This window comes from Petromyzon marinus, chromosome 11 (assembly GCF_048934315.1).
Source record: "Petromyzon marinus isolate PM22_M1 ecotype Great Lakes invasive population chromosome 11, UKy_Petmar_22M1.pri1.0, whole genome shotgun sequence".
NCBI lineage: Eukaryota > Metazoa > Chordata > Hyperoartia > Petromyzontiformes > Petromyzontidae > Petromyzon > Petromyzon marinus.
The window spans coordinates 2,608,357-2,636,345 of record NC_133677.1 but is presented as its reverse complement, the minus strand read 5'-3'; the positions used below and the strand labels follow the sequence as shown (position 1 = coordinate 2,636,345).

Here is a 27,989-nt window from a genome sequence, read left to right as displayed (position 1 = left end):
CACTTTCAGATAAATGTTTACATTTGTATGTGTCCCAGTACAGAGGTCACCAGTCCAAACCCTGTAGGTAAGCCAAGTGTTAGACCTACCGCTGTAAGTAGTTCGTGAATACCTACTTCACGCGACAGTATGACTTTTTGCATATTTTTCTATCTTCAAAATACAATTTTGAGGATAGACAATTTTTGTTCCACTTGAACAAGTGACACCTCCAGAGAACACATCATCCTCAGCCATGGTCTATCAACTACCGGATGAATGCCTCCCCATGCTGTCATCATCCCCACGCGGTTCCAGGGTGTCACAAATCCGCAGGAGATGCTCTCGTCGTTTAATCTCTGGCGGTCGTCGTACTTTTTATTTCAGCTGACCTTCGGTGACCAGTCCCCATCTATCGGTCATCCTTCGATGTACCGATATTTTTTTGCCCATCGGAGCAGCTGAAGGCGTTGATGATGAATGAATAAAGCGTTAACCGTGTCAGATTCGCTGCCTACAAAGCCATTATAACAACCAATGGAAATGAAAGACAGATTGTGGCTGAAGAACGTTACAAAGAAGATGGGAAAATGGGGCTGAAGATCAAAACTGCAAGTTCGCTCAATAAAATAAAAAATAAACTCTCCCGCGGAGTGAATTGTAAAACGCTGCAGAGTATTTATATCGAGAACAGTTTGATCAGGTTCACAATGATGACAAAGCAGCAATAAAGAGCATGAATGCCATGATTTTGGAAATATGTATTTGTTAATCAAAGTTGAAACATAATGAGATGTGTTGAATTAATCGCGTTTATGAGCATTTATGAGTTCGGAAACATAACGAGTTGAGGCCCACCCACAATACTAGCTTGCCCAGCTTGTCTCCTCGACGTTTGAATCTCGACATGACAAACTTGACAGTGTTCATCTATTGATTGAACTTTGTGCAACAGCAGACCCCTTTCAACTTTTCTGACAAGGCGAGAATTGGAAGAAAAGATAACTTTCGCCTATTACTTTGTTGCAAACTGTTTTGTCAAAATGTTACAAAGCAAAGCGCCTGATGGGGCATGAGCCCAGATGTTTTACAAAAACAAACACGAACATTGTAGGTGGTGCTGCTCATAGTAGATTGCGATTTCAATGGTCTCAGTCGAGCTCAGGGGTTGGCAACCTGCGGCTCTGTAGTCACATGCGGCTCTTCATGGATCGCTTCGTGACGTTATCTATTAAGGACCACCACCGTCTCGTATTCACGTTGCATTGGGGCTATTTAAATATTGAAGGGGGGGGGGGAGGTTACCCCGAATTCGAAAAAATGTCTCTTCTCGTTATTTTGGTTGCAGGCTCCTGGTCTGCGCGATGCCTTCGTGTCCATGAGCAGTGGGTAGTGGGGAGAACAGGGAGGGCTTTGCTGACTCACGAACGGCCCAGATCTGGAAGCAGAACCCAGGGCAGCCGTGCCGATCCTCCGTAAGCCACGACGAGGGCTCTGCCGTGGCACTTGATGACCCCACTCCGCACCTCCACTCCACCTCTGCCGCCTCCTCCCTCTGCCTGCCAGGGGTGGGGCAATTCACGACTCGAGGTCCACGATTCGATGCAAGTGACAACTTATTTTCAAAGTTGCGGTGAATGGCAAGCGGTGTGCCCCCTACTGACCTTTTAATCGGTAGGGGGAACACTTCTCCGTAAGCTCTGCTATGATATTGTAAAACCAATAGGGTCAACGATGGATACCTGGTGCACAAATGTAAAAATAAGAACTCTGCAGTCGTGTGTGCGACTGTGGTCATCCAGAACAGACCGTATAACGGATAATCACCCAATGCAAGATCCAAAAATATGGTCCGTGGCCAACAGCTCCATCGCTTCGGAAGGACCTATAAACAATATTTATCTCAGCTGCAACTTATCAGGTCCGAGAGGGGAATATCTTTGACGTGGCAGCACTGTGTTTTATAGATGCATTGCGCTCCGTCACATCTGCCACTGCAAGGGCCTATCGCATTGGCAGAGGCGACAGGTACGTACGTGTTAATGTGGCGCTTGTGCGGAACGGTGGCGCAGCGATCAGCGCGCAGCGATCAGCGCGCCGCGCTGTGAACCCAGCGACCCGAGTTCATTTCCCGTTCACGGCCACCAACACCAGTGACGATTATCTGAACCGGTCATGGGCCTCCTCCGAGGTCGACTCAGCCTCAAATGAGTACCTGGTGCCAAATGTAAACATCGTCACTGGGGAGGCAAATTCGATCGGGCGTGGTGCTGAACCCCTACCTCCTCGTGTGCCGTACCGGACTTCATGAGAGCTCGCTCAGAGCACTTGCCCCAACAGTCTGTTAATCTTGATTTGAAGCTTTCGTTACTGCAGGAATCCATACTTTTTGGTTCCAAAGAGTCTGTTAATGCTATACGGGGGATCTGTGTATTGCATGCCAATGGTATTTGAAAGTCATATTCCACCCCGTGTCAGGGCAAGGTTCACTCATCCCTGCTTTATATTCTCACCGTTCGCGACCGACAGTGTCACAAACGCCTTTAACGCATCCATAAAACAACAAACTAACAAACTAACAAACGTGTGCTGCATATATGTAACTGCAGATGTGTGGCTATTGTGCACACCTTCAACAATGAACACATTACTTTAGGGAGAAGACGGTTAAGGTCAATGCAATTTGATGTATCCGTGCACATAAATCCTGCTGCTGCTTCTGATGTTCGTTGGCCTGAGTGGGGCATTCATTTCGCGCAAAAATGTCATGCACCCTCCTCGGTTCAACGTATGCGCTGGTATTGCCATCTTGTGGACACGTGCGTATCTGCACGTTGTCTGCGTTGTGTACGTACGTGTCCGTGCGCTTATAAATACGTATCGGGGTTTTTTTCCCTTCCCCGCTTAATTTATACAAACTTTATTTACTTCTAGCATTACGCTGGCCAGGTGGTGCTTAAACTGCCAGCGTGATTGAAACCCACGGTATCTCGCTTCATTAAAAATGCTCTCACGCTATCAGCGGGAGCAGCTGATTCAATGGCTGGCACAAACAAACCTCCGTGGCCTTTACACATTGTGCGTGAGTTTCAAACTTCAACAAGCCTGGCACTTTGTAGAAGTAGTCTTCTGTACATGATAATGTTTAAAATAGGTTGCAACCTCTTGTCAATCCCCCCCCCCCCCCCAGCTCCCCATGCCGTGTAATTATTATGGTTTATTTGACCATACTTCACCATGCTGGTCAACGTGGAGTGGAGAAGTGGGGGAGCCTTAGATCAGGTGCAGATATCACTCGCCACTGATGTTAGCCGTGGGTAGGAATCGAACTCATGTTGCCAGCTTTATGGCGGAGCGCACTATGCAACGTGACACCCACTTCATTACCCATAAAGCCCTGACAACGGAGTGTATTGTGAATAGGCTTTGTGTATTTTGTAACCAATATTTCCCGTAAATCGTGGTTGTGTTTGATTATATAAATCGTGATTGTGTTTGATTATATATGAATCTGCACGGTACCAGGCAATGGGTGTAAACTACCTCGGTCGATAATGCTGGGAGGACGGACACGTGGACTCTTATAAAACAATGTCAATTGCGACTTGTTTGGATATTTACTAATCAAGTAATAATAATACTTTCATTTTACACAGCGGCGTCATTCATGCCAACAGCATCTCACAACGCTGCACATTAACTATGTACGGAACAAATCCCATATACGCGATTGGCTACGTATGGCGCGAAATAAGCCCAACAAAGACAAATATCTCCTATATAGACTTAACAGACTTGGGGAAAGTGCTGTTCGTGAGCACCTATGAAGGCCGGCACGGCGCACAAGAGGGTGGGTGGCCAACACCACGCCCGGCCGCCTTTGTCTCCCTATTGGTGATATTTTACACACCGCACCAGGTAATCATTTTAGGCTGAGTTAACCTACCGGATGCCCAGGACTGGTTCATTGGTGTCGACCGTGAGCGGAAATTGTACTCAGGTCGTCGGGATCGTAGCGCAGTGTGCTACCCGCTCCATTACCGCTCCTCACACACACACAAACACACCTACATACCCATGAAGAAAATATCAGGCAAGCGGTTGGTACGAATGCAGCCGTGGACGCAATACGTGAAATGACGTGCAGGCCAGCTGTCTGCGCTCGGTAGTTCTCGCGCCAGGTCACACAACTTCCCGTCACCCAGAACCCAGAGCTGTCGGTCTCCATCAGCAAGCCTGGCAGGTGTCCGTGCTGTCTCGGGCCACCACTCTGACATGTACGATGAGCATCGGCGCACAGTGTAACAAAAAAAAAGTGGGACGGGACTTTTGATAAAATGCGGTGGCATTTTATCAAAGTCAAACCAATGTCAAAGAATGTTGGGTGAGACAAATAATGCCCACACGGCTTTTAAGACGTCATCGAGTGATGGAATGTGTTTACAAATATTTTTTAAAATACATTTGTGGTGGCAGTGATAATTGTTTGGTAGCGATCACTGCAATTTGTGACCCTGAGTTATTACAGAAATTCTGCATTCCTATGGCAGACACCAGTCTCTAATTGAGTTAAATGTAGCACTTATAAATACCCTTCTTAGCTTATGGAGATAAATCAAGAAAAGAACAATTCATTAAAAAATGTGGATACAAAAATTGTGTTAAGAAAACGTTTGATTGCCTTAAAGTACGAGCGAATCCGTGACAATTTCACTCGGGGCGGGTGCAAAGACGTTGTATGTACGAAATGAATGTTGAACTTCTTTCGCATCGTACGTAGCTTCGTATGCAGCGATGCAGAGTGAGTGATGAAGCGCGCGTGCGTGCGCTCTCTTCCGGGAGGGAAGTGCCACGCGAACGAGGAGCGCCACTGCCTTGATCATTGCCACGGCGCAGAGCACCGGGGCGAGAAGGTGCCGTGGCACACGGCGCAAGATGATCGATCCCTCCTCTCCCGTGCGGGCGGCGGCGACCTCACGCTAAGTGGCCATCAGCTGTTATGTAAACGCCCGTCGGCGACCACGCTCCCACCGACTACTGCTGCAGTGTACCGCAATGCAGACTTCTCCTCGGCTACCCACCCCCTCCTACCCCCCGATAGCCTCCCGGCATTGACGGATGGTCCACAGATGCCATGCGGACAGCACTGCTCTCTCGCTGCTCCTGCACATTTGAGAAAGGGGCTGGAGGGGGGGAGTTACTTCTGAAAATGGTTCGCCGTCTAGTTTATATTAATTATTTATTTCCACTGCCCCGTGCAGTTTAATGCGGGGAGGATCGGCGGGGGACAACAATGGCTTGGCGGAATAAGAAGGACACCTACCGCAGTCTTGAGATTGTCGCTACGTTGATTAACAATGAGTGCAGTTAAAGATGACATTTTTACGCGATGTTTAGTGCTGACGGTACGAAGGCTGAGAGTGGGGTTTGCCATGCCGGCTTGTGGCTTTGGTCACTGCTGGAGGCTGGCCACGTTTGTAAGGTTCAGAGTTAACCGTTGTCTGAACAGTTGCCATAATTCTGATTGAATTTTCACAATAATAGAGCCGTGCCTTATGAGACCTCCTTTGCCAGTAACAAGATATAGTAATAGGTTTTACCCTTTTAACTGGCACAAAAACTGACACCTTTATTCAAGGCATCATGATTGCAATAACCACAACACAAGCAGTCAAAATGCAAACAAAAGAGACAACTCTGATAATAATAATAAAGGTGTCAGTTTTTGTGCCAGTTGAAAGGGTAAAACCTATTTCTATATCTTGTTACTGGCAAAGGAGGTCTCATAATGTAAATGCTTACCCCGAGCCCTCAATACTCTGATAGTGCGCTGTTTTTGAGTTGTACGCCTTTTGGCGTCTTCTGGTCCAACACCAGTGGAGACTAGGCTCTAAGAAAAGCCATCTCGGGTGTGGACCAATCAAATTCAAGGACAGTGTATATCATTATCAGAGTTGTCTCTTTTGTTTGCATTTTGATTGCTTGTGTTGTGGTTATTGCAAACATGATGCCTTGAATAAAGGTGTCGGTTTTTGTGCCAATTAAAAGGGTAAAACCTATTACTAGAGCCGTGCCTGTGCCGATGAACCCCCCGTCCGTTGCAAAATTCAGTTCAAATGAGGGAAAGTGGAATACCCGGTGGGCGTGCATGTCTTGATAAAAAAACAAAGCCGTTGCTCTAAGTGTAAAGATGCCTGTGTCATCATTTGTAAGATGCCAAGATTACATCTTTAGAGCATTATTTATGTGAAAGATTTAAGAGTATATCAATGCAATGCAGAAAATATGTCCGCTTTGACAAAACAAAACCCAGCACAGCCGTATATTACTACTGGGCACGGCTTAAGATATGTGTTCATTGAATTAAGAATTTACATTAATTCAATTAAAAAAATGTATCTGGCTTGAGCGATGGCACAGCAATTTGCGTGCTGCACGATGAACGAAATGTCGACTAACATCAGCTGCGAGTGATACCTGAACCAGTCCTGGACTCCTCCCTTCACTAGCCCGCACCCGTCAAACAACCTCCACGCGTGGCACAGTGTGACGAGGCCTTCATCCAGCAGTGGATTGACAGAGAGCTTTAAATGATGAGTAGTTTTTTTCTTCCTTTAAATTATTAATTGCAAATACAGTCGGTTACTAAAGCTTGCCATTCACCAGAATCCTTGTATGCTGCTTGAGAGTGGATTGACACGAAGAGACGAAGGCCGAGGGGTGCCTGTCGACTCTGATGGGACACAGACCACGGTTTAATTATAGAAGAGGAGATCGCTCTGCTCTGAGACATTGCAGATCCAGTGCTAAACACCAGCTTAGCTTAACAATAGCTGATACTGAAGTGGCCAGTCTAAAGCCTTTGTCAGTTCTGAGCTAGCACTGATAGGATCTGGGGTTCAAATCCCAGTTTCAGCCACCCACGAGTAAGCCATGTTTTAAAGTTAATTTAGTTAATAGTGACCAGCGATTGCGCTAAATTACCATTACGGTAAGTTTGGTTATTCATATTCCAGCACTGAGACTGCAACAATGAACACCACTTGGGCGGATACTAACATCTGTGACCGGTCATGTAAGTCGATTCACCCATGGGCAACTCTTGCGAATTACGTCACGGGATCTGTCACGTCGTCCATGTTGTTGGCTTTATCAGCGCAGGCTGCTGCATTCGAGCAGCGAACTTCTGTGACAAGCGGCGAACGCACTACAGTACTGGCAGGCCACGTCAAATGTTTCATTAAATAAGCGTATTGGATACACGCAAACAAAACTGATTGTTTAAAATAAAACTGCATTTGAAAGACATGGAAAACATACCTTCGTTTAAAATAATTACACGTTACATAATGTGGTTTAAATTGTGGCCTTTAAAATGTAAACTCGCTAAATTGTGAAGAGAGCACATACGCGCTGGGGATTATCAGCTAAGAATTCTCTCTGACTGGGGATGTTTCACGCTTTATAAAAAAAAGGCCTCGTAAAAACCTTGGAAATTAAATTCCGATTGAACTTTAATTGGAATCTAAATTTGTTCCAGGCGTAATAGAATTAACATTATAAGCAACAACGGGAATTAGTACAGCACCGCGAACAATGTGGTCAACAATCAGGGTGTAATCAATCACCCCGCGATGCGTTCCGCGATTCAATTCAGAAATCAGTTAATTGGATCCCATTTTCGTCGCGTCCCTCGATTCTCTCAACTTTCATTTCCGTGCCTCGTTTGTCCGTTTAGTTTTCACGCTCTTGGCCCAAATCCAACACGAATGTAACACTTGACATCATACAGCACTTTTCACGAATTGACAAAAACAGATTGCGAGCCCTATTTTGTAATCGATGAATAGGTGCATTGTAACCCCCACCCCCCTCCCCAAACTGAGAGGTATGAATGTCATAATTCAATATTTGTCACAATCCTCACTGCTACAATAATTGCGCTCACCCTAAAGACAGCACTCCCATTCCATTGTGCATCGAATAACAAATGGTGGTGGCGTTCAGCCACATCAAAGTATAACATGCGCTGTGTTGCGTTCTTGCACTTGAGTACAGATTGATATTTGAAAAAGGTAACTGTCATCCAAAACAGTCTTATTTTCAGTAATGGTTATTACATTTTCAGTAATGGTTATTAATATTTAAAAGCCGAGGGTTACTTTGGCGGGTTGGGCTATACCCACCTCAATTTGTTATCCTGTCCGTGTGCGTTTATGGGTGTCAGCCTTCTGCCCAAGCTATATAAATATACCGTTATATAAGAAAATGACAATCGCCTTGTTGTTGTTGTTGTTATTATCCTGGGATTGTATTTTCATTTACTCCACAAACTGCAACCGCACGCGCGCCTTCAGGCGGGCGTGTAACCACCCCACTCCGCTTCCAGCGAGAATATTTCAACTCAGCTGTCCCGCAGCATTACGCTTCTAGTTGTGTGTCTTTTACAGGTGTTTAAGGGCAATGCGATTTAACTTATGAGTAAATAAAACCGACGCGCTGACATTTTAATCTCGTTTCGTATTTTGTTGATTTTTGTTTATTATTTTGTTTAAAGTTAACGTTCAAGATTCCGTAAATAACATCCTGGATGCTGAGATGCACGTTTGTAGGTGGGTTATACAACATTAACGCTGTGTGTTATTTACAAGGTGCCGGAGTTAATGTATTCAAGTACATATTGCTATCGAGTTCGCGAGTAAATCTGTTTAACCAACGCAAGGCAGTGAAATAACTCCTCATTCGGGGCTGTCAGGCGCTCGTAGGAAAAGAGCCAGCGACAGTCGTAAACATCAGGCGAGCTAAGCGGTTATCACTGTTGCCGTTCAGCAACCATGAGTCGCTGCGGCTCTTAAATCCACCGCCGCCACCCCTGAGCACCCAGCATCATGAAACGGGTTCAACCACAGTTCGCGCGTGGTGGGGTAAAGTGTGGACACTCCGACCTCTTTCAAGACGTCCGCCCAGCGTTGGAAGAGTAGGCCAACGTATCCTTAAGTTAGGGCTCTCTCTAGAGCCCTATTCAAGTACATATTGTTACTGAGTTCGCGGGTTGTGCGTGGTTACGCCCGACAACCAAGACGCCGCGTGACGTTCCGCAGGGCATCGTTAAACAATAATAATAAAAAAAAACTAATCACGCAAGTTACTGCCGTCTGTCGAATGCTTGGCTGGAGGAGGGCCTCCGCAATGCCTTGTCGGACTTGGGTGTTTTTTATACTTTGACCACGTTGCTCAGTTTGTGTTGGTAGAGTGAGGGGGGTGCAGGACCCTGATGTTAGCCACGTCCAAGAACTCAACTCAGTACGATGCGCAAACCACGGCGCCACTCCTCTGCCACGTTTCGCTTTGTCAAATCTACGGTGATGATGATAATAATGATGCGGAGCAGCGTTGTTTTAGATTCTGCTCCAGCGTGGACTGTTGCTGCACCGCTTGAGGACACTGGCGCTACGTTGGGTGCTGGGACTGAACCACGAATCACTTCTCTGCCGTGTCCACAAGTTAGGGAACTCAGGCCCCGATGCCAATCTCGCACCTCCGATTAGCACGGTTGGCTACATACGGTGCGAAAGCAGTTCCACGCACGTCTTCCTTTCTGCAGTTATTTCAGCGGGGAGGGGGGGGGCTCGTAATGCTCACCGTGGCGGTCACTCCTCGTAAGCGGTTGGTCATTAGAACAGCATGGCAAAACACTCGGTCACCGCCTTACTCGGTTTAATAATAATTTTAACTTGCAACGCGCCCAACACCATTCGCTAACTCTCGTAGAGAGAGAAATCGACTCACAGGTGTGAGGAGCCACAGACAAGCAGCAAAGCAGCCACGTGGTGAGACAGCGCCAACAATAACCCAAGCTCTGCGGTCCTCTATTTATGAAGGTGGCATCGCCCACGTGGGAGGAAACCGGAGCACCCGTAGAAAACCCACCCGTGCGATGGGGAAACACTCTATCCCATACGGACGGAACAAGTGGAGTCCACGTTTCTGCTGGACTGCCCTCTCTTGGCGAGCCACGAGGGTGTACGTCTCTTCCTCGACGCTCACGGGAGTTTCACGACAGCTGTGCGGCGATCCACCAACCATCGCTGCTGCGTCCACAGTGTTGGGTTTCGGACGTGCGCCATCGCCGCCCGGGCTCACTCAATTTTGGCCGCTGAAAATGTGGACGAAGAGCCTCGGCCCAAATTTTCCTCCCAGTGTTATTTTGTTTTGCTATTCCGTCCTCCCATCATTCTTCATCCAAATTCGTGTGACGTCGCCTGGCCGATGCGTCCCTGTATTTGGCTACCCAGGGGCACACCCCCTAGCACAAGTGTGTGTGCGTGGATTTTTTTTTTTGCATCAGCGTTACATAATCGCGCCCCGTTATATAAATGTTTTAGTAGGACAATAATTTTAAAGGGCCGTTCTTGGAAAGCCAAAACGAGGGCAAGTGTAATATATACACACCGCGTCTGTATTCAGTTCAATTAATAGCGTGGAATCACTACACTTATTCGAGCGCTTGAATATTGGCATTTTGCAGAACTTAATTAAGCGCGGATACCCTGCGTGCATTATGCATGGCACTCATAATGTTTAACGCCACCGCATTCAAATGTGAGCGGCACGCAGGATTTATAGTTTAATAATAACGCGCAGCCTCCCTCCTGACGAGGGGGCGCAGTTTCGCTGTCCCGCGGCTTGGCTCGAGGCCCTCTGCGTAGCGCAAACAAACAGCTGTCAACAACATCAACCCCCCACCCTCCCCACCACCACCAGCGTGTATGTCCGTGCTCTCACTCCTTTTCCTTCGCCGATTTGAACGCTGCAACGCCGAACGCACGCTGCAACGTTCGATGTGCACGCGGCTCCGCCGTTCAATAGGCAGCGGTGAGCCGCAGCTGATTGACTCATCGCTCTCTCTGGCTGCTCGACCGAGTCCGGTGGAGCTCGACGGAGTCGAGTCGCTCTCTCGCTGAACACGGCCACGGGCTGCTGATGAGGGCCCCGAAGCTCGTACGGCCGACTTACCCTAGCCCCTGTGGGGGGGTGGGGGAATGGGGGTGGGTCGGTGGGGGAGTGGGGGGGTGATGGCAAAGCTGCATTTCCAGTAACACGAGGAGGCAGTGCAGGGAGGAGGAGGCTGAGCTGGCTGAGCTGGCTGAGCAAGCCGGGGCCACGTCGCGTGGAGCAGGCACCACCACCACCGCCACCGCCGCACTCGATGTTGCGCACAGCCTGTTGCTCGCATCCGCGATGCGCTTGATCGCAGGCTGCGCCACGCGCGTCATCAACATCGCGGACTTTGTCTGTCCCGCGGCCAGAACGCTAAGGGAAGGAAGCGGTGACTCTAAATTCACCACCAAACAACATCCGCCGTCCGCCACGAAGTGTCGGTGACGTCGCCACGGATATTGTGCCAGGCTAGGTGCACTTTGAGGTCACGTGTGGAGCTGTCGAAGAAGTCTCGCTGTCGGCCCGAGTTCCACGGGACAGACGCAGGTACCATGGGTTAACCGAGGTGGCTGGCAGATGCGCCTCTCGTCCCAGCAGCTGCATCAGCAGGAGGAGCCAGGGGCGAGGAGACTGCGCATCTCAGCAGCGGCACCATCGGCAGCATCAGCAGAGAAAGCACAGCGGGGGGCCAAAGAGGCAAGGGGGCAAAAGCCTTCGCGCAGCATATTAACGAGGACCTAAAAAACGGCGAAGTTCGCAAATTAAAGAATCAGTTGCGTCCAAGTTTGAGGCCCCGTTATTTATTTATGCTTTAATATCGCACGGGCAGCAGCAGCAGCAGCCGTGCCCGCGAAGCAGCCCCCACCCCACGCCTACCCAGGGCCAAGTTTACTTCGACAAATATCCTTCCTCCGGTGGCCACTCGCGGCGTCGCGACCGTGGGATCATCTCGGTGGCAAATTCGCGATGCGCGCCGTTCGATCGCTTGCGCCGGGGAGGTGAGGGACGACCCTTCCCGACAGGGAGGCGCCGTTCTCTTCGGTAGATGGAACCGAGCCCCCTGAAAAAAACTCTGGCCACTCTGCCGGTATTTCAAGGTCATTAGCCTCTGCTCCTCCTCCACCTACACCCTCCACGTGCCGCCCCCGATTGTCGAGTCCTCTAAACGTCCCCTCCCCCTCTTCCACCTCGTCGTCGTCGCTGAGAAGCTCTGCCGCATCATGAACGAGAGCAGGAGACCCGGACGCGCTCGGCTCGTCTTGAAATGCATCCAGCGCTGCATTAAGATCATAAGGGGCACCCTGAGTCCAGGTGGGAGCGTTGAGTTACTTGTCCCATGTGCGTGTTTCTTTAAAGCGGCATGATAAATACGACGAACATTCTATAATTGACGCGTGTTTGAGCTAAAGGTTGAACTGATTTTTTAAATCTCATTTTGCCTGCAAAAGTGGTTGTATAATGCAATGTCACATGCAGAGCTTTAATGTGCGTATACTGATGGCCCGTATTACTTTAGTATAAATACATGTTCATTAATGTTCATATGTTGTTTTTTTCTGAATTTATGTGAACGAAAAGACAAATTCGCCCGTTTTCCCATTTAAAATAGGTAAATTTCTAAATATCAATGTCCTGGTCACAAAAGCAAAGTTTGTGGGGAATAATAACCATTTTCTGTACTTTTGATGCATAAGCAATTAGTAAATAATACTTACTGTCCAGGAACAAAAACAAATTGTTACACAGTGTAATTAATGTTTGTGGCACTCGGATGTGCTCCCATCACGATTGAGGGCTTCTTGCTTTTATGGGCAAGCGTTGCTCTTGTTTGTACATTCGTTGTAAAGTCACTTGGCGCGGCTGATAGTGGGTTTAAGTAATATACGATGCCTTGAATAGGCATGCAATTAAAAGGTGTATTACTTACAAATACTCCTCATTCAGTCTATAGCTGTCAGAACGGTTAAAATTTGAGACATTTAAAATGATTGTAACACGACACACACACAGCCTTACACTACACATACACGGATACATACGATCTTAACCCACACGTACACAAACACAGGGAAGAGTTGACCAAGAAGCGGGCCAGGACAGGTTAAAACAAATCCCCCTTATAGCCACAGAGAGTGTTTGGGCAAGGTTCTCTTTGCGAGCACCTATCAAGCCTGACACGGCACACAGAGAGTGGTGGTGTGGTCAGATCCACGCCGTGCCAACTTTGCTCTCATGAGTGCTGCTGGTCACACACAGATCCAGGTACTCATTTGATGCTCATCTGACCGAGGTTGAGGCCCAGGGCCGGTTCTGATATCATTCGCCACTGATGTTAACCGTAACCTCGAATCGAACTCATGTCGCCGGGTTCATAGCACAGTGCGCTAGTGATTACATCAGAGCCACAACTTCCTTACTGTCACACCCACACACATACATAAAAAATATATACATATGGATAGTGCCGTGATTTTAAGAAACTAGGCGGAGTACCCACATTCACCGCAGCCCTGCAGGTTCCAGGATAGCTGTTCCCGTGATGCTGTTGCTTCCCGTCTTATTATGGTGGTGGAGGGCGTTTTGCCACCAGCGCGTAGTGGCGATATGTTATCTCCCTCGCCTGGTATACAGGAGGTCGTGGGTTCGATCCCGATCCTGAAGCGTGCTGTATATTTGTAGTTTGCATGTCTCTCTCTCCCCGTGGTCGTGTGGATTTTTCTCCGGGCCCTCCGGGTTTTCCTACCACGTTTAGAATCATGCGTTTAGAGTATTTGGCTGCTTTAAATTTCCACGCCATAAGCCACTTCGTTGAGCTATCATTTGTGAGAGCTAAAATTATTTAGTTTCCCCATCCCCAAGTACTCGCTGATGCCCCGTGAGGTCTAAAAAGATCAATTCATTGTTGGTGCATCAAATATTTATCCCTCTTTTGGTTTTCGCCCTCTCCCCGTAATGATGCTGGTTAGAGTCTGACAGCAAGTTTCCTGCCTGCCTCAAACCAAAATTCCCCTCACAAATTGTTGACTAGTCGGTGTAAATGTGGGTTCAGTGCAGCTCATGCATGCATAACAACAACGTTGCCTGTCTAATCACGAAATTGCAATATTCTCAAAATAAATCGCTCAGAACATTCCAGATTGGATCTGTTCATATTATATTTTTTGTTGCATATTTCACCATCGAACACGTTATTGACCTCATTGTGATTCGTAACATTGCTTAGAATTATCTTGAAGCCTCGGGCATTTCCACTGAATCCTCAAAACACAGTCACGCACGAAGCACGCAAATGTGCAGATCTGCAGAAAAACTTAATTGCATTTTGTTTACATCAGCCGTTGTGCTATAGCAGCAGAAACTCAGCTGTTGTTATTTCAAGTAAGCTTACCAGGCAGACTTTGTTTTTCCTTCACACTGTCTGCAAGTAAGAGCTACATCGGGGGCTAAAATACGTTGCTATATCGGTCGAATGTAGTTTTTGCCCATTATAAGGTAAATATAAAAACAACTGACGGGGTCGAGCAGTAGGGAAATTTCGTCGTGCAATGCAATGTGAATCTGATGACCCGAGCTCGATTCTCAACCATGTGCTCATGTTCATGGCGAGTGATAATTATCTGAACCATTCCTGGGTCTCACCTTAAACCAGCATGCTGATCAGCCATGGTGAGGTATGGTAAAACAGGCCCCCACGATCGACATGGTGTGGTCATAATTCAGCAGTGGATCGATCAACTGATATCAATTACAGATATATGTTTTATTAATGTAAAATGTAAGAATAAAATATGTATAATTGCTCACACAATAAGCGTGAAATGTCATTATGGAGTGGAGGCATGTACAAAAGTACATGAGCAACTTTTGTCAAGGTAGATGTTTGTTGCACATTTGTATAATGTTGTATTGCAGTGGTGCAAAGGGGCCGGAATGACGTGGCGTCAGTGGAAATGTGAACTTGACTGCATTGCAGAAGACGCGAACGCCAAGTGTAGTGGCTGGGCGGTGTCAATAGATATATATCGTCTCCAAGTGTCCACCGGTCAGGCAAAAAGTGTTCATTGAGAGAGGGGGTTGGGTGGGGGGGTATGTTCCAGATCTAACAATTGGGGGGGGGGGGTGGTCCAGATTTAGCAGAAGGGGGGGGTCTTAATCTAGCGGGGGTGGCATTTATGAATTCCGCCTTCCGTTTTCTGTTTGTTCAATTATAGTTTGATGAAATGTTTTATGCAGAATGTAAATGCTTATATTTGCCTAAGGACAAAGGAAATGCCCTTTGTCCGATGATGGTATTTGAGGCAGTTCAATTTATCGATTGGAACCCCATAGGTATCAGCCCATGACGCTTCCTGCTTTTATGTTTGGCACGGAGTAAAAATCCATAGACCCACCGGGCCAGATAATGTTTCCTGCCACAAGGAGCTCTGTCCCGACATAAACGCCTCCTATTACGAGACCGCGGATTCTCGACCCATGCTATTTATGACACCGTGAGGCTGTCCTGGCTTTAAACTCGGAATAACGTTCGGATGTGAGGATGTATGGACATTGGGCAACAATCGCAGGTAAATGCACTTTTAGTTGGCCCGCATCAACAGATGTAACACGGTCATCATCGTGCAGCGAGCAGATAATTAAAAGTGGGGAAATGGAATGGCCCGCTGATCGTCTGATGATGAAGAGGCGTCCTGTTTATTTGAGAGGTGATCGGATTTGAGGAGATGGGTCTGGGTTGCGTCGTTGTTATCCCCCCTCCCCCTCCAAATGGGCGTCTGCCTGAATAATTCGATTTTCAAGCGACCTTTGCACCCGAATACAGAATTCTCTGCAAATAAAAGCACATCAGCTAATTCTGTTTTGTGCCACGGAGTGGGGCTTAATTGATAAATTGCTACTGTCTAGTGTTTTAGCTCCATTATTCGATTACCCACAATATCCAAGGAAGTGTTTGAATGGGCTACTTTGTAGAAATGTGTTTTAATAACGTGTCCCTTTACCCAAGAGAGAGCCTCAGTGAGTCTGAAGACTTTTGTTCAGGAGGAGCCTGCACCGGGGATATTTGGCCAATTCCATTCATGTCTCTGTTTGGCTTCGTAGAAGGAAACTGAAATGCCTGGAGAAAACTCACCCCACACACGAAGGTTTAACACTCAAGTATCCACACAGATGGACTCGGTAATCTATTACTGTGTTGCCATCTTCTGGGCAACTCGCAGGTCAAGCCTACAACACCTGGTATTCCCAGGCTGTCTTTCATCCAATTGCAGCACTAACCAGGCTCTGAGATACAACACGACCGTGTGAATTCAGGATGATCTCGGAGGTTTCATAACTTATTGCAAACGTTGCCAGATTTTGAAATCAAGAAAACTTGAAAGTGCTTGCTCAATGATGCAATTCCGTAGCCTGGTTGCGTAATGGCTTTTCTAATTAGAATGTTTTTTTAAAACACTGCTGTTTGTGGTATTGTCCAAATTTCATCTGCACCAAATAATGGATTCCTCAAACGTGGCATTGAGCCTCAATTAACGTGGAGGTACAGGATTTTTTACAGCATTTAACAGTGGGTTTTTAGTTTTGGTTCAATAGGGTAATACATTTTTTCATACATTTATCATACATTCCTTTTTCCTGAAGACGACCGCTTGTGTTGCGATCGAAACGTCGTTATTTTATTTGAACCTATCTACGTGAATTTGCCGAAAGAACCTGCAGTCACGAAAGTTTTAAGTCAAAACAAAATGCACATGTTTATATAAATTCCTTGTTAATTTCAAACACTTTCACGTGGTTATACACTATTTAAACAATTACACAATGAATTGGATCGCGCCCCTTTTGTTTGCTTACATTGCATTGTGTGGTTCCGCTGCTAAGTATGTGCAACGTCATTCATGTTTAATAGTGCAACCCCTATTGCTGATCTGCATAGAGTGCACTCTTGAGTAGGGCGCTGTTGTGGCGCTAACAGCAGGCGTGCCCCCATTCACACACAGGTCGCACAACGTTCTACGTATAAAATAACCCAGCCCTTAATAACCCCTTAACACATAAAAATGAATTAAACCCTCGATAGATACATACAAAAAAAAACCCGAACAAATATAACTGAACAAACAAATACAAACGATATAATAGGCACGTAATGCAAAATGTGGCCTAACCCTAATTTAGAATCATTAAATACAAAACCTCGAGCAATGAATCAAGGTCCCGCGTGTAGGGCGGCGCTTTTATTGTCAGCCGGAGCTGTCTGTGGCTGAGCTCTGGGAAAAAAAAGTCCCTCGGGGTCCCCTCCACCACTGTTGAGGGGCGGGGGGCGGCCTGGGGGGGGGGTGTTTGGGGGCCCATGAACAAAACAATATTCCCATTATAAATGAAGCCCTGGCTTGCATTTATTTATTTATTTTTAAGCAGTGCATATATTTTTTTATTTAAAAAACGTCAGCGCCACGCGCAGCGATTTCGCAGTTTATTTAGAATATGAAGCCCTGGCTATTGAGAGTGCATTGCATGAGCGTGTTTTAAAGAATAGGCTGACAATAATACTGTGGAGTCATCGTGCTGTGATCATGTGCTTGCAAAGCATCACGTGCACGTTAGTTACAACAATTAATTATTGGGCACGTGTCCATGAAGGGGTGGTAAAGGGCGTCCGGTATGACGTAACAACAAAACTCAATTTACTATAAAAATATGGTTGTTTATTTTAAAATAATATATAACTACTTTAAAATACCATGCAAAAACACACGGCGCATTTTCATCATCATCATCATTATTATTTATATGAAAGCTCTTTCAACTATTGTAATTATTTCCTTTTAATTTTATGCAGATGTAGTGTTGGTTCATTAACCATCACTTCTCCCTCCTCTTGCCCGGGCGGCCCCCACAAGCTTCGGTGTCTGCGTAGCACTAGGCACGAATCCAATGTTTATGCATTTTTTCATTAAGCTAAAACACACACATACACACACCCAGGAGCCATTCGCAAGTTATATCGTGTTGCTGTGAAAAGTGGCGATGTACCGCTCCTAAGTACCGCTCTTGTTTTTTTATGCTTATTTATTACTAATTACGCTAGCGATGGATGGATGTTAGTGGGACAACACATTTATGGATTTCGTACTCTCGTTTTCTGCTCATGGAAAACTTCCACGCTTCAATTAACAGCCCCTCGTGTGCTGTGAACTTAATTAAATTGTCTCAGGGCCATGCACTGTAGAGTGATATATTTCAAACTCCAAGTCGTTCAATTTATTTTCCCTCACTCTCTTACATTGTTTAAACGTTAGCATATAATATATTTGTATATTATTAAGGAGGTGCTCATGATTAATTGGGTGTTTCTTTATTTGTACATTTTAAATAAATGTGGTTCGAAATCACATTAACATTGCCCAGCATCTCTTGAGCACACACATTTAGGTTTTAACAGCGAAATATCCATGATGTATTTTAGTAATTTGAGAAGGGCAGCCAACTTTTACACCGTATTGGCTTTCAATAATGCACTTGTTGTATTTTAGCTACGAGTCAATTTCCGTGACAAATGAAAACAATAAATCGTTGCCGGGCAATATGGTTGCCAGAGGACGGCTCTCCAACGGGAGGGGGGAACGCTCTCGATACGAAATAAAATCCGCGTGTTGTTCTTGATTGCTCTGTACCACGTGTCCTGTGCGCATGGGACCACGTGGTTTCGCACCTGTGCCTCGTTCTGTCGTCAGTGAAATGACCCCCCACCAAAGAGTCCTTCACCTCGCACCGCATCACACGTAAAGTCTTGCTATTTCTTGGCCGAATAAGAACGGAGCCATGGTGCCCATCTCCCGTTTGTAGCCCTGAGCCACTGGTGGAAATTCCGCATTCCTATGGCAAGGATGAGTACCGCTGTCGACTTCGCCTCTCGGAACTTCCAGATAAATATACTTCTGAACTTGTGCGCTGTCGTGAAGCATTATGGGTAGATACGTTCAAGGTATTTCTTTGTTTCATTTAATAAGTCCCCATCGTTTAGATGCAAGTGTTTTGGCCACTAACATTTGGCAACCCAGCAGCACGTATGTTGAACTTCTTTCGCACCGAACGTAGCCAACCGTACTCATCGGAAGTGCCGGCATGAGTGGTGAAAGCAAGCAAAGCCGGTGTTGTTGTTTTTGTACAAATTACGTTGTGTAATGCGTCTGGAAAGGCAATGGGATCATGGACTAAATATATGTGCACATATATGTGGCGACAGAATGGCGATGTTGCTATTATTCTGCAGTCAGTTCGGAGACAAGGCTGCCTCGTTGCTCTGATGATAAGAATCTCACGTAGAGTCATTTTCAGAATGGTTTCTGCTCCGAGCCCACCCCATCTTGGCCGCGGTGGTCTGCGATAACCCGGAAAGCCATGAATGCGTATACATTACTTCTGCTGTCGTGCATCATGAAGTTACATTTGCAATTAAGAGGAAAAAAACTAATTTGTTATGTATGTCAATACTATACTGTTTGGTTCTTTCGGTAAAGTCACGTAGGTAGAGTATGGGTTCCTGCAGTCACGAAAGCTTAAAATCAAGATATGTCAATACTGCTTAAAATTGAAACAGACCTTGGCATTGGTATCGGTAAGCTGCGTGGTCAATTTCTTCGAGATTCGTTTAGGGGTTTTATGGCCCATATATTAAACCACTCTGTAGCATGCACTCCTTCAACGGAGGAGGGATGGCAAATCTTACACGAAATCTCTCTCTCCTGATGCCCTCTCCTGGCGTGCAGACGTCAACATTTAGCCCCTGACCACAATGCCATGATACGGAATACGAGAAATCGGGGTATTGTAGTGTTTATGAAACAAAAAAACACATGTGAATCCTGGATGTGAGGCATAAACAGACAGACGTAATCGTAAGTCGTGAGTTCGTCAATTTAGTGTGAGTGTCCTCTTGGCTGCCATGGTAACGAGAGTGATGTGGGCCTGGTCACTCCCAAACGCCACTCGGCTCGTGCGAAGTTGATGTAGTCATATAAAAAAAACATTTTTAACAGCCTGTGTTTTTCTTTTCTGATGAAGGACACCTTTTCAAACAATGTGGCGTTATATTTATCCTGTACTGTGTGTGTATATATATTCTTGGTTCTACGTGGTGACTTTACCGAGAGAACCAAGAATATGAATCCCTGCAGTCACGAAAGCTTTAAATCAAAATGTGTGTGTACGTACGAAATAAACTGCTTAGGAAAGGCCCAGCCGTCGATAATCTTCTGGCTTGGTCACCCTTAAACACACCGCTTGATTTAAGTTTATCGGAAGAGTCCAAAGAGCGTCATTAATGCCCGTGTAAATGTTACAGAGGAAGAGACAGACTTGCTTATTATAAGACGAACATACAGAAAATTCTATGGAACCTGAAAATGTGAAATATAGTAATATAATTTGCAGTGTGGTAATTATACACAGGTTATAATGTGTGTATATTTAAATGTGTATATATGACGGTGTGACTACCTCATATATTATTTAGATATGTCATTTTCTTATTATTTATAGTGGCACATATAATAACAAAAAAAATCTATTTCATTTTGACGTAAATCGTCTAATAACATCAATAATAATAATAGGGTTCATCTTCTTTGGTTCTTTCGGTAAAGTCACGTAGAATGAGAATAAAATAATAAATTGATAAAATAAAATAACACAATAATATTCTCACGACGTTTCGGCCACAACACAAGCGGCCTTCATCAGGTGAAGGGACGAGACTGTCTGGTAGGACAGCGCTGGAGTGAAACATGGCTTTTTTCACGTTTCACTCCAGCGCTGTCCTACCAGACAGTCTCGTCCCTTCACCTGATGAAGGCCGCTTGTGTTGTGGCCGAAACGTCGTGAGAATATTATTGCGTTATTTTATTTTATCAATTTATTATTTTATTCTCATTCTACGTGATTTTACCGAAAGAACCAAAGAAGATGAATCCTTGCAGTCACGAAAGCTTTAAATCGAAAAATAATAGGGTTTTTCCCCTTTTTTCTGGGAACAAAACTGAAAACTTTTAACAAGGATTAATGTCTGCATTAACCACAATACCTGCAGTCAAAATGCAAAAAACATACTCTAATAATATATGCATTGTCCTTGAAACTGATTGGTCCAAACCAAGGGACGGCTTTCTTTTGAGCCTCGACCCAATTGGTGCTCGACCAGATGGCGTCACCTTTTCGAGCACCAATTGGCGTCATCTGGTCGAGCAGCAATTGGGTCGAGGCTCCAAAGAAAGCCGTCCCTTGGTGTCGACCAATCAGTTTCAAGGACAATGCATATATTATCATAGTATGTTTTATTGTTTGCATTTTGACTGCAGGTATTGTGGTTAATGCAAACATGAATCCTCGTAAAAAGGTTTAAGCTTTGTTGCCAGAAAAAAGGGGAAAAACCCTATTATTACATTTTGGTACTGGCAAAGGGGGTCTAATGATGTAGAACATCAATTATGTAATGCCTGCCGTTATGTGCTGAATAACAACTTAAGCGTCGCCTCACACAATGAACCGACTCAAGCAAAAGTCAAGTCGGTGACTTTCTAAATGCCAGTTGTAGCAGCACACCAATGAGTACTTGGCCTTTCCATGTTCATCAATCATTTACCTCCACAATGGAGGGGGCTTTTTTTGTTTGTTATATCGCGTAAATAAAAATGTGTCGTTAAACCCGCCACCAGTCGGCACAGCCAGTTAATAAAGGTTTGCCACGTAAACAAAACGTGCCAATTAGTTACTAGTTCAGCACACCGGTGTGTTGGAGAGTAAACCCACAGCATTTACAATTATAGCACGACGTTTGGCCTGTAATTACAACCAGCCTCATCAGGCGACAGCCAGAGTTGACTTAGAATCAGAACTACTCTATTCATGAGGGGCGGCTCGGTTACACGCCAGTTTCTATAACTGCAATAACAACAATCGCCATTCGCCACTCAGTGGCTGTGACCTCACCACGTAGCTTGTGCCAGGCCAGGTGCACTTCGAGGCCACGTGAAGTGTCCCGGGACAGACCCAGGTGCCGTGGGTTGACTTGACAGACCGGAACAATGTACCCACACAAATGTCATTTCGGTTCTCGAGCTTAAATTGAATCGGCACTCTGCATCACGCGGAATGTTTATCAATAATCAGGCACGTGCAGCGTGCGACGAGGAGATGTGTTATTTGAGCGGAGAAGCTCGGTAAACATTGAAACGGCGCGCCGTGATCGCTAGCGACTGTTGGAGCTTTTTTTTTGTAAGCGCTGAAGAAAGTGCAGAGCCGCCTGTTGTGCTGCTACGTCTCGCAGAACCGGCAGAGGGCTCCCTGGCTCGGCAGGAACTATCATGGTCCACGAGCTCCAAGGTCAGATATTTAATTAGTCAGATCTCACCGATGTGTGTCGTGACTGATCTGGTTCCAGTTGCTTTATGTAGCCAACAACGGTGAATGGCAAGTATGTGATAACTACTTTTATTTGCCATGTGAATAGATCTGTACTGGCAAATCCTTGCGACCTTTTGGGGTATTCATGCCTGCTCTGGCCCGTGGATTGTTATGAGTTGGGTGCACACGGGCTTACTTCAATGGCTGTGCAAAGACCTGCGGACACATTGAATATAATATTTGTTGCCAGGTGTGGTCGATAACACCTTAATATATAGAGAACCGCAAAGCTTGTACAATTATCCCCGGCACGCTGTCTGGCAATGGTTCCTAGTACCTCTGAATAAAACTTTCTCTTTGTGCGTGAACGAACACTTTGCGCGTATTACGTTGAACATTTTTAAATCATTATTATTATACACGTGAGCAGGCGTGGTTGTTGGCCCACACCCGAGCCCTTGGGCGACGTGCTGGCTTTCACAGCTGCTCACTAACAGCACTTACCCCAAACAATCTCAACCTTTGTATTTGTAGTGGTCAACATACCCATGGGTAGTGTGGTGCTCGTAATTTTGGCGAAAATGAAACACAACAAGCGCAACGTGGCGACATAAAGGACGAAACATTTAGACAACTTTTCACACCAATAAATAACGGAGGGAGTAGTGGTGCAGCGGTTAGCACATTGAACCTTGTACACAGCAACCTGCATTTGATTCCCGTACACGGTTCAAGTCAGTGGCGAGTGATCTCCAAATCGGTCCTGGCCCCTCTGCATTCAGGAACCCACACTGCCCAGTATGATTAAGTATGGTCAAACAAACCCCGTGACTGACCTGGTATGGAGAGTCCTTCATCCATGCGTGAGTCAACAAAGGCTGAATGTTCGCACTCAAAAATGCGGCTCTGCAAGTTGTTCCGTCGCATCTCCAGGGGCGCTATTTTATTTTTGTCGTTCCACCTATTCTCTCGTGTCACAGGCACACCACGGATGAACAGGGAATTGAAAATATTTATTCACCGCTCAAATAGAGTACTTTACTGCATTGTTATGAAAGTGCTCATTGTGCTTCCCTGCTGGTACGCGTGTATTCGTATGGATTGCAAATAGGCGCTTGCAAGCCTTGCAATTTGGGTTCAATTCCCGGCCATGGCTAGCAAAAGTGTAATGTAATTATCCGAAGTGGTCCCCGCTCCTCTCGGTTGGTGTCGCCTGAAATTAGTACAGTACCTTGCTACGCATGGTGTAGCATCCCCGTGAATCGCTCATCAATATAAAACACTTTAATCAAGCAGATGGGTTTGTGTAAAACGGCAAACACCGAGAGACCATTTTATGAAAAAAAATGGTATGTATGATTGTATGTATGATTCTTGTGAAGGTGCTTAGGGGCATCAAAGTGACTCCTTCATGCTGCGGGTAAAATGAAGAAGACAACAATACAATTGCTCTGTCTTATTTTTGAGTCTGTCATAAATATTTCAGCAGCAAAGCCATCAACGTTGCTCATCGCTCAGTCGTGCCGGTGTTGCCACTGCGAATGTGTGGCGCAAGTGTTGGCACGCTGACTTCTGCCTCGCTGCGAGAAGAATTTCGAATCCTGACTCGGACGCCTGTCCGTGCTCTAGTTGGTAAGTTCCCTTTCTCTGTTCCGCATGGGTTTCCACCCGGTTCTCTGGTTTTCTTCCATTGCTAAAACAACATACGATGTCATTAGTGGTGTTGAAAAACGGTACGATATTTGGATTAACACTGTAGCCTTTTCTAAACATCTAGAGCAGGGGTGGGCACATTTTTTTTGACTCGCGGGCCACAATGGGTTCTAAAATTTGACAGAGGGGCCGGGCCAGGAACAAATGGATGGAGTGTTTGTGTGAACTAATATAAATGACATATAAAAATTATTACATGAAAGGATTTGGCCTTTAACAGGGAGCAAAGCATTTATATGCAAGGCAATTTAACAAATTGCACGAACATGAACAATACAAGAACATGTCGTAACGTGACTGATCAAACATCATGAAAACATCTGAGGCCTGCGCCCAAACCATTGACCTCACTTGACCTTCTTCATGATCTACATTAACAGGTTAAAGCAGCCACGCAGGCTGTGTGTCGGAGATTTGGATCCAACCTCGCTGCAGCAACACATCATCACTTTCAGTTTCAGTGGGAACAGTGTTGTTGATCTCCCATTTTTGCCAGTGCATCCAAGTCTGGAGTTATTTTGGTTGTGGCAATTTTCAGGATAGATCTGAGGTGGTGATCCGTTAACTTTGATCTGTGACGGGCTTTGTTGGCATTCACGACGCTGAATGTCTGCTCACACACATAAGTCGAGACAAACAAAGTCAGCATCTTCTGTGCAGTCCTCCGGAGGTTTGGAAACGTGGCTCTGTTAAGTGAAGCATAAAAGTCATTCAGTTTAACAGAGTTGAACTTCTCCTTTAGGACGGAGTCATACTGAAGATCCATCAGTTCCAACTGCAGCTCCTGTGGTGCTGTTTCAGAGTCGTGTGACAGGGGACAGGACACCAGCTGAAGTGACTGTTCAATTTTTTTTAAATCAGATAACCTACGGCAGAATTCTCCGTGCAGGTCCTGAAGTGATTTGCTGTATTTTTTTGCGTTTCGCGGTGCCTCTTCCTGCATGGCAAGCGTGGGGGAAATGAGCGAAAGATTTGTTCGCAATTTGTCTGGAGAACAAAGTGAGCTTGGATTTGAAGGCTTTCACATGTTTGTACATGTCGTGAACAAACTGATATTTCCCCTGCAGTTTTACATTCAGCTCATTCATGTGTGAAAATATGTCCACAGCAAACGAAAAGTCACTAAGCCAGTTCTTGTCGCTTAGCTCAGGGAATTCGTCAGATTTCCCCATCAACTCCAAAAATGCGATGATCTCCTCTTTCAGCTCCCACACTCGTTGTAACACTTTCCCCAAACTTAACCAGCGGACACGAGAGTGGTACAGCAAGTCCTGATGATCCGCATCAGTTTCCTCCAGGAACGTAATAAACTACGGTGCTGAAGTCCCCTTGCTCGTATAAAGTTAACAAGTTTTACGGCCGGATTCACGACATGATTAAGCTGCAATACAGACTGACACAGGCATTCCTGATGGATGATGCAGTGAAGGAAAATAAGATCCTGGTCAGGGTTTTTCTCTTTCACTTTATTCTGGATTCTTTTCAGCAGCCCAACATTTTTTCCAGTTAAATTTGGCGTTCCGTCCGTTATGACATTGACAAGTTTACTCCAAGGTAGCTTCATTCTTTCGATGACAGCAGACACCTGGTTATACAAGTCCTCTCCCCGCGTTGTTCCTTTCAGGGACTCCATGGTCAAAAACTCCTCTGTTATCGCAAAACTGCCGTCAATGCCTCGGAAAAAAATGAGGAGCTGAGCAGTGTCTTTTACGTCCGTACTTTCATCCAGTGCTAGTGAATAAAACTCAAAGGAATCAGACTTTTTGTTTAATTGGCTGGCTATATTTTCATTAATCAGTTCCACACGGCGAGTCACAGTCCTGCGTGATAAACTGATTTTAAAAAATTGCTTTTGATCTCCGGACACAAGATGTCTGCTGTCTGTACCATGCATTCTTTTACAAACTCGCCTTCGGAGAAAGGCTTGCTAGTCTTTGCTATTTCGAATGCCACCAAAAAACTTGCCTTGGTAGTTGACTCTTGAATCGCAGTTTGTCGGTGAAAAAAATGTTCCTGAGTCTGTAATTTAGCCGCCAACCTCTGAGCCGTAGCCGCCCATTCTTGCGTTGACTGCTTGCTAGCGTAGTTAGCGTGCTTCGTAGCAAAGTGACGGCTGATGTTGTACTCCTTGAAAACTGCGACAGTTTCTTGGCATATCAGGCATACAGCCTTCGATTGGACTTCAGTGAAAACGTATTTGGTTGTCCACTCCGTGTTAAACACTCGGCACTCATTGTCCACTTTTCGTTTCCTTGATCCGCTCATTTTACAGAAGGGCTCACAGGGCAAAGCGAAACAGTAAAGGGAGCACCGTATCTAACTTAGCAATGTAAACAAACCCTGAAAATGGCGCTGACGGCCCACAATGCATTGCGAGATCATGTGCCCTTTCGAGCCCTATACACCACACTCCCGGTAAAAGTACGCCATCTAATGGGGAAATGAGGGCATTACAGGAGAAAGGTAAAATTTAATTTAATAATAATGATAATATTTGGACAAGTTCGGCGGGCCGGATTAAAAAACCCAATGGGCCGTATATGGCCCGGGGGCCGTACTATGAATTGTACATGCTCTGATCTAGAGCATGTACAATTCATACGATGAGGTGTTTTCTACGACCAAACCATCTTATATGTGGCCAGTCTCTTGAACTCTCAGAAGCTAAGCAGGTTGGAACCTGGTTCGTGCTTGGATGGGTGGTAACACCAGAGCTTGCCAAGTGTTGTAGACGTGAGACTGCGAGCTGGCCAGTCGATGGCATTGCTAAGTTGTCCCCCATCACGTGTGGGTTTCCTCGCACATGAAACCAACCCAACGCGCATTAAGGACACTGACCAAACATCTCGATGCAGGGCCCTCCCGAAAAGGCGTCTTCTGTCAGTGTGTCCATCCTGGATAATTAAGGGGTGCCACGGTGGCGAGATGTTAACTACCTCGCCCGGTATACAGGAGGTCGTGAATTCGAATCCGACCGTGACGCCTGCTGTATATTTGGAGTTTGCATGATCTCCCTGTAGTTGCGTGGATTTTTATCCGGGTCTTCCTATTTTTTCCTCCACATTTATAAACAAGCGTTTCGAGTATTTGGCTGATATACATTTCTACATGATAAACCACTTCGTTGAGCTATCATTTGTGACCAGGACGCTTCTGAAAAAGAGCTATATAGCTCAGTGGGCCTTTCCTGGTTAAATACACATTTTTTAAATATAGATTATAGTTTTTTACTGTCGTGTGTTCTGTGTAGGCATCTCTCACCAAAAATTACAGTTTGACTTCTCACCAGTGGCTACGATGGCCTCATTCTCTGCAGAATCTGAATTCAATGTCGCATAGTACTAAAAAATACCGGGAAGGGAAGTGGTTTAGTAGTTCACGGGTCACAGAGCACCGAGCCATCACCGCTAAGGTCCTGCATTTGAATTCCGGCAGTCACGCACGCACGCACAATCTCACCGCGTTCCCCAGCGTAGTGGGGTCATCACCTCAGCCTGAACACAAGATGCCTTCGCAAATAAAATAATTTAAATATCAATAAAAAATATGTATATAGATACGTGGATTATCAACAAATTACACAGCCATACGCGCTCAATTTGTTTCAAAATTCGTGTTCTTTGGACGAGATGACTGTGGAGGTAGAATATCAATTAGAGCTCAAATCCTCCACCCGACACAGCCAAACAACTCAAGGTCTCACGTGGATAAACATGCTAATGGATCGTGGTTTTGATCTTGCATTTAACTTGTACGCTCGATTTACTGACGGCTCTGATGTCCTCTTTTACCGAGTTCCAGCAAAGTACATTTCATCACCACATTGCCCAATACGCCCCGTGCCTGCTAGATTGAATGCGTACAGATACTCACCGAGTCTACGGTATGCGCAGGGCCGTCCATCACGAGGGGTGTGGGGGGACCCCCTGACGCCTTTAAACTAAACCGGAAGTATT

The 27,989-nt window shown here is 45.8% G+C and overlaps 1 protein-coding gene and 1 long non-coding RNA gene across 6 annotated transcripts in view; one reads left to right on the top strand and one right to left on the bottom strand.

The window, feature by feature from the left end:
• The window catches only part of LOC116941355 (A-type potassium channel modulatory protein KCNIP2-like), a 167,940-nt gene that overhangs the window by 44,225 nt on the left and 95,726 nt on the right, over positions 1 to 27,989 (top strand). The window contains exon 1 of one of the 5 annotated variants that reach the window (XM_032952395.2): positions 11,135 to 12,231. The exons of 3 other annotated variants lie outside the window; for them this stretch is intronic. In XM_032952395.2, the coding sequence (XP_032808286.1) occupies positions 12,141 to 12,231 (91 nt within the window). In that variant the 5' untranslated portion in view covers positions 11,135 to 12,140. Of the gene's footprint in view, positions 1 to 11,134; positions 12,232 to 23,846; positions 23,953 to 27,989 lie in introns of those variants that run through there. One more of the 5 variants, XM_032952396.2, reaches the window with a different exon arrangement.
• On the bottom strand, positions 173 to 27,989 carry LOC142924271 (uncharacterized). The gene is made up of 3 exons (XR_012941454.1): positions 27,907 to 27,989; positions 23,157 to 23,281; positions 173 to 1,538 (listed from the first exon to the last, which is right to left on the bottom strand). It is a non-coding gene; the product is annotated as an uncharacterized LOC142924271 (long non-coding RNA).